The 7,133-nt window shown below is 31.9% G+C and overlaps 2 protein-coding genes across 2 annotated transcripts; one reads left to right on the plus strand and one right to left on the minus strand.

The window, feature by feature from the left end:
- Positions 1 to 3,271: 3,271 nt before the first annotated feature.
- LOC123657021 lies at positions 3,272 to 5,609 on the plus strand. Its single transcript, XM_045592624.1, has 2 exons — positions 3,272 to 3,774; positions 4,223 to 5,609. Exons 1-2 carry the CDS (start codon positions 3,439 to 3,441, stop codon positions 4,487 to 4,489), a joined length of 603 nt encoding a protein of 200 aa, XP_045448580.1. The 5' UTR covers positions 3,272 to 3,438; the 3' UTR covers positions 4,490 to 5,609.
- On the minus strand, positions 5,535 to 7,037 carry LOC123657020 (UDP-N-acetylglucosamine transferase subunit ALG14 homolog). The gene has a single exon (XM_045592622.1). The coding sequence runs from the start codon at positions 7,025 to 7,027 to the stop codon at positions 6,359 to 6,361; it is 669 nt and encodes a 222-aa protein (XP_045448578.1). The 5' UTR covers positions 7,028 to 7,037; the 3' UTR covers positions 5,535 to 6,358.
- Positions 7,038 to 7,133: the final 96 nt, after the last annotated feature.

Below are 7,133 nucleotides of genomic sequence, written 5' to 3' on the forward strand. Positions count from 1 at the left end.
GAGAACGTTACGAAAAGTGTGACTGAACGAGACGAACGGAAATTGAGCGGGAGATTTAAGTTTGTGAAGATATAAAGATACAGAGTTACGTTTCGTAAGTTTTACTTCAGTCGTGTGGTGCACACTAAAGCACACTTTTTTTCGCGCCCCACGTTGGGCGCCAGTGTCACGGTTCCCCTGGTCTATTAGAGATGTAAATAAAACCAGGGTACCATGAACAAAAAAAATTTATTAAATTAATTAACCCGGTGAGGTAGAAAATAAAAAAATGTACGTATATGGGCGGGGTCGAGCACCCAATTCACACAAGCTCCAAATGCAGTTCGGCTCAGGTACTCTCCTGGTTCGCCGTGCAGGTGATATTCCCGGGAGTCGCGTGGCAACATTAACAGCTTTTTCAATTATATATATATATATATATATATATATATATATATATATAATTGAATGTTTGTATGTCCATGCATATTGTATATGAGCCCACAAAGGTTTCTGATTTGATATGACCCAAAAAAAAATAATATAAAAAAAGCTTAATACCGCGCGCAGGGTACAGCTAGTTATTTTATAAAACTATCAACATAATCTTTATTTCATATTCCCTTTTTGACGACGCGTTAACGCAACGGTCACAATTGGGATTAGTAATATCTATGTTTCTGTAGTTATTACTAGTGATGTTCCGGATATCCGTATCCGTATCCGTATCCGCGGATATCCGCGGGAAAAATGAGATAAGTATCCGTATCCATATCTGTCACTTTTCTCGCGGATCTTATACGGATCTTTTATTAATTTTTTAATTCAATTGACAGGGTAAAATGCTGCATAATAACTTAGATTATGTAATTAAGTAGTATAACTAAATAATATTTGCCTTCTTTAATTGCAAACATATATTCTAGTAAGTTAATTAATAGTATATAACTCCAAGTTACTAATTCAACTATTTTATGAAATCACTATTACACATAGAAAGCTATGACATTACTTTTATAAATATAAGAAAATGAATAGCAAATAACTTTTTATTTAAACAAATTTTTCAGATTTTTATCTCTCGTTTTATTATGATTTAATAATTTTAAGATCTGAATTTTTGTCAAACGAAACGTTGCCACTCGGCGCGCCGGCAGTATTGGCATGTTGTTATGCAACTGAAGTGGAGCTCAGTAGGAAATACCCTGCTCAAAATCTGGAGCAGCCCACTGGAAAAGTACCTAGACCTTAATAATACTGATCACAGCTAAATATTACTGATTTCAAGCAGTGTTGTGTTTCTGTAGTGAGTAAGGTGTCCTGGGGGAGATTGATGGTAGGGTAGGGAACGCGCTTGCGATGCTTCTGGTATTGCAAGCATTTATAAGTGACGGTAATCGCTTACCTTAGCCTTACGCTTGTTTGTTGACCTAGTTGTAAAAAAAAAGATGCTGTAATGAAAAAGCTACTAGCCAGCACAAAGGCCGAATGCAAGATAAATTCTATGGCAGTAAGAACAGACCCATAACATCAATTAGAGTATCCGATGCTGACAAGGAACAATTTTATATAGAAGTAGAGCAGTTTTTCAACTGAGCTATTAAGTACTTAGAAGAACGATTTTATTTCAGTTTTCTCCTTATATAAAAGACTCCCGATTTTCATTAAAAAGATACTTTATTCTCATGGAATTAGCTCTTAGATCTAGTAGAAAAATTTAACATTTCTAATGACATCAATAATTATGAATTGTAAATTGATTCGCTTCAGCCTGTAATATCCCACTACTGGGCATAGGCCTCTTTCCCCGTTTCGGAGAATGATCAGAGCTTAGTCCACCACGCTCCTCCAATGCGGGTTGGCGGATATATTCCCAAATATGAGTAACGATCGCTATCAGGTGTACATGATAACAACCGGGACCGACAGCTTGACGTGCTCTCCGAGGTATGTTGAGGAGACCCACTAGGACTGCACAAACACCCAGACCACGGCAAACACCTGTATGGCCAATACAATTGTTTGTAATATGTGGGGATCGAACTCGCAACCGCCAGCGCAACCGGCACAACCCATGGCTGTGACCGTGGCACCAACGTGGCATAAATTGATTATTGTTCTTTAAAAAAACATTTTATTTAAATCACCTCTCAGAAGGAAAAATGAATATGTCCAATGACAAAATATGGCCCTATTTTATTAGTAGGTGCAATGAGGTAAAAAAAATGTGTTTAGTACTGTCTATTCCATTAAGCAATGCTTATTGTAGAATAGTATTTAGTTCACTGAACAATCTATGAATTTAATAAAAGCAGAGGTAATAATGAGCGTGGTGATTATGGGCAAAGCACATGAGTTCGCGTCATTTTTGGCGTAAACTTGTGGAGGCCTATGTCCAGCAGTGGACTGTATAGGCTGTAATGATGAGAGGTAATAATTTTACTCAACTTTGATGTCAATTGTTTGAATTACAAATTAAGTAGTGAAAAATCACAGAAATGGTAAACTCTGTGAAAAGTAACACAAAATATATGTGAAAAGCTAAAAAGTAAATTACTTGTTCAATTTTGTTGCTTCTTGGTAATATAATAATATAAGTAATGAGAAAACCATTTCATGTTTATTTTGCTTTTATTTATTTAAATAGACATTTGTATCGGCAGCGGACAATGTAACAATAACGTTAAATTTTGTTTTTTAAAAATAATGTAAAATATGTATTAACTTTAATTTTATTTTATTTTTGTTTCTTCCGACCAAAGACCCAATACCCCGAAAAATTGTTATTTACTCCCGATAATAGGGTTAATGGATCTGGCAGTTGCGGCGGGCGTGAAATCGACTATCGTTTCAAGGTCACGCACCGACACCGATTGAGCAAGTAAATAAAGATTCGTATCCGCGGACTGTGACACAAAATATCCGTATCCGGATCCGTATCCGCGGATATACATTTTTGACGATCCGGCACATCACTGGTTATTACAAAACTACACACATAACTCGAAACTATACACAGTCATTTTGACTTAATTTTCATCGAATACTTTTTTTTTTGCAAATTAAACTTTTAATATATTTTCTTTTGCTCTTGTTTATTGCTTTATTTACTCTTGTTACATATTTAAACGACATATATTAAATGCTTATAAATATAATCTAAAAAAAAATTGGAAATGGCTGCTCTGTGGCTAAATACTATGCTATCTTGTCAAATACCAAATAAAATAAATGATTAAACATCAGTCAGCTTCCATTTAGTGGCTGTTATTTGCTAATTTAATCTGTGCCTGAAGGGCAAGAAAAGCAAAAGTTTCTGCTAGTGGTACCTAGTCAATACTTGTTATTTTTGTTTTAAAATTTTTCTAAACAATTCCAGCAGCATTTTCAATTATGTTTTGGTTGTGAAATTAAAGTACTTAATTATTGCTACTCGTGGGAAGTAATTTAAAGAAAAAAATGGCTACCGTTTTTGATAGTCCCTTTATTCGACAACGTTTACATCGTCTACGAAACCGTGACTTCGATTTGGATGAAGACCAGAGATTTGGTAGATGTGATTGTACGAGTTATTCCTACTTTGTACTTTCCATGGTGTTATTTTCAGTTGGTACTGTTATAACGGTATTAGCTTTGGGGGCCGCTGATGGATATATTTTAAGTAATTTGGGACACATGTGGCTTGTGGGACCTATATTTATATGTTCGGGAATGATGGTGGCCGTAAAGAGCATGTTGTATTTGAGGAGAAAAAGTGTCATCCAAATGCTTTTACATCAACGTGCAATTATTAGGGTAAGTTATTTGAAAGTTTTACTTTAAAAGGCGTAGCACTCAATTTTCAAGATTTAATTAGCTCAATAAGTAGAGGCTTTCGGTAACCTTGTTTTTAAGTACACTAAATTTTACTTTATCAAAAAGTAAATGTTCTGTAACCTTAACCCAAAATATCCTTTATATTATCGTACATTGATAATTCCAAAAGTTATATTATCGAAAACAATATAGTATATTTGCAATCAAATTTTTTTCCTAATTAACTGTTTATCTTAGGTAGAGTAATTCACCACAGAAACATAACAGAAATTGTTTATTTAGGATTATATGTATACTTATGTATCACGTTTAATTAAGACTAGTTTGAGTTTTATATCAATATAATTAGTCACAATGTAAAAGTTACGAGCAACTTCATTTGTAATTTATAAAATTTTCACAATAATTTTTTTTATAACATTTTTAGGACATGGCTAGCGCCCAGGCTGAACAAGCGTATGGAGTACCTCGTAATGCCTCAAGCGTAACCTTACCTCCTGCTTATGATGCCTTAATATCAAGTGCCTCGTGTAGCAAACCAGAAACTTCAAGTTCAGAACCCCCACCACCTACATATGATGAAGCAATGTATTTACTTGATGAGAAGTATCATTTAGGGAACAAAAATGATGACCAAGCTAAACAAGAGACAAGTAGTGAAACAAATTCCAATAATGATGTCGGAAAACCGTGAAATTTTTATTTTGTATTTTGATCTTAGATGTATAAGCAAAACTTAATTCTTCCGTTTGTACTTATTAATTTTACATAGTTTGCATATAATTAGTATTCTCAGATGTGCCTAAAATATTGACTTGTTGGTATAATACTGTTACAAGGTGTCCTTTATTTACAATTATTGTAATGTAGGGTAAGGTGTATTTGTGATTTTAACAATTTATTGTGGCTGGTTTTCATCAATAATATATTTTTAGGCGTGTCCATAATTTTAATTAAGATAAATATACATTAATGTTATTGTAAAGTTTAGTGGAGACATTTCAATAATTAAATTTCGAATATTATTTATAATTATTGCATATTTTAAGTCACGATTTTATTTATAAAGTCTAGTGTTGAGGAAAAACATATTTTTGCCCCTATTTAATTCTATAACAATCTCTTACTTGTAGTTGTAAACAAGTTTCTTGCATTTTATGTTATCCCAGTAATATTAAACAATATTGTTTAATTTAGAACAGTTTTAGCAATCATTGCTAATTATTTGCATTTTGAAGACATTTTTTGTCAATTATGTATGCTTTACAAATATTATGAGCTTGTTGTTACTAATAGTTATCTATAACTACAAATTTATCTCGAGTTAATAGATTTACATATAGATGGATATAGTGACATCCAGATATGACTTGAAAAATATAAAATATCAATATAATCTATTTTTATTGCTTTTAGTGTCAAATAGAGATCAAACATCATCTTTGACTCATTTATATGAGTGATTTAATTAAAATTTATTATTGTATGAAGACTGAAGGATATACACTTTACATTGTTGGAAATTTATAAAGGAATCATTACATTTACTGTATAATATTGATCTGAAATAGATATTACTTCAAAGTAGGTCTATATTTATATACAACAAAATGATTTTCATTGTGATTTCTTATTATTTACTATTTAAATTAGTGTTAAGACTAATTTGGTTTAATTTTTTTTTTGTTTTTTATTTTCCCAATGTTAAATGTCGTATTGAAAAGGAAAAAAAAAATCGATTTTCACATGTATGAGGCTTATTGATTTACAATGTTTATATCCTAAAAATTAAAATAAAATGTTTTCTATACAAACATGTCTATTTACTTAAGATTATTAAAAAATATATATTAATAAACATATACAGTCTACTCTGAATAATTTATCACTTGTTTATTTTAATTTCAATTTAAAAAACTTAAAAAAAAATCCACAACCTTGAAAAATACCCAATGAATGGAATAAAATCGATATTCATTGGTCTCAATCAAGCAATAGTATATTTCCATCAACGTGAAATAATTTTAAGTCTGACATTCCCTACTCTATAATTTGAAGTACTTCTGCACAGACGTCATTATTTACATAAATGAGATATGAACAATTTTTCAGTACATATAGTCTTCCTTGAAACTATTATAATTAGTTACATTAATTATTTATTAGTGTTGTAAGAATGAATTCAAGAAAGTACAGTCTTCCTTTTTTGATAAAATTATCTTAAGTTGAGTTTTCTGTCTCTCTTAGGTATTTAAATACCTGTTATTTTCGTTTCTTGGTAATTTGAAATTTTATTCTGGTTCCTTGAGTTCTTCTTCTTTTACTTTGGCTTTCTGAAGGATTTGCCAATATCTGAGTGGAGCTTAGCTTATGTTGTGAGAATCGTTACGTTAGGGCAGAAAACTTTGCTTTATGTAAGGCTTTGTGGTGGTTCCTTGAGTTTCAAAATATCGAGAGTTGACTGTACTTCCAGTCACTTTTATCATTTGTAAACTGATTGTGAATGGCCAGTAAACATATTTTCTTTCTTTCTTTAAATCTCATATTGTTTATTGCACAGTTTCTATGTTAATCTACCAAAGTATCTGGCCCTGAAACATGCATGCTTTAGCTGTGGCCATTGAATTATGAAGACATCAGCAAAAAACTGTAAAATTTTACCAGATAAAGACAATGTTCTGACTCTACATACACTTTCAATGAATACTATTCTACAGTCCAATATAAACATACATCTGAGAAGGAAGGCGACCAAACAAACTGGTACACATGTACCAGGGCCATTGCAAAATATAACATCTGGTTTGAAACGACACAAAGCAGGCACAGTACACATTGTTGCATAAATTGTTGTAAATATAGATGAGACATATGATTGCTTTACATTTCTACTTCTAGGTATTCTGTACACTGAATAATTAGATGAATCGTTCTCTACTTCTTGTATTTTCACTTCACTACTGATATCGTTTTTGGCCAGAATGTATAATCGTGGATGAAATTTCTTCGAATCTAAGTAAGACATGAGTCTTAATAGTTCTGTTGTATGACCACCAGACCCAATGCAATATACAGTTTTTATGGACTTATTTTTACTAACTAATTGGCAACCACTTCTAAGTATTTCATAAAAAACATAAAATACTCTGATTATAAATGCCGCCGTTGTAACCATTGCAATATGCATGATAATTTCCATTTTAAAAATGTACACCAACAATGGCTTAAGCATAAGTGACAACTTGTATGAGAAGTGGGTAGGTTATTGTTTTTTAATGTATACACACCTTAATATTATTATCCAGTTGAACAAAAAAGTTTATTGACACATCACATAC

Source organism: Melitaea cinxia, chromosome 10 (genome assembly GCF_905220565.1).
Source record: "Melitaea cinxia chromosome 10, ilMelCinx1.1, whole genome shotgun sequence".
NCBI lineage: Eukaryota > Metazoa > Arthropoda > Insecta > Lepidoptera > Nymphalidae > Melitaea > Melitaea cinxia.

Bases quoted from the DNA above. Each gene is read 5' to 3' on its own strand.
- LOC123657021 (XM_045592624.1), top strand. From the start codon at position 3,439: ATGGCTACCGTTTTTGATAGTCCCTTTATTCGACAACGTTTACATCGT. The intron at 3,775-4,222 runs GTAAGTTATTTG...TAACATTTTTAG, and splicing joins ATCAACGTGCAATTATTAGG to GACATGGCTAGCGCCCAGGC.
- LOC123657020 (XM_045592622.1), bottom strand. From the start codon at position 7,027: ATGCTTAAGCCATTGTTGGTGTACATTTTTAAAATGGAAATTATCATG.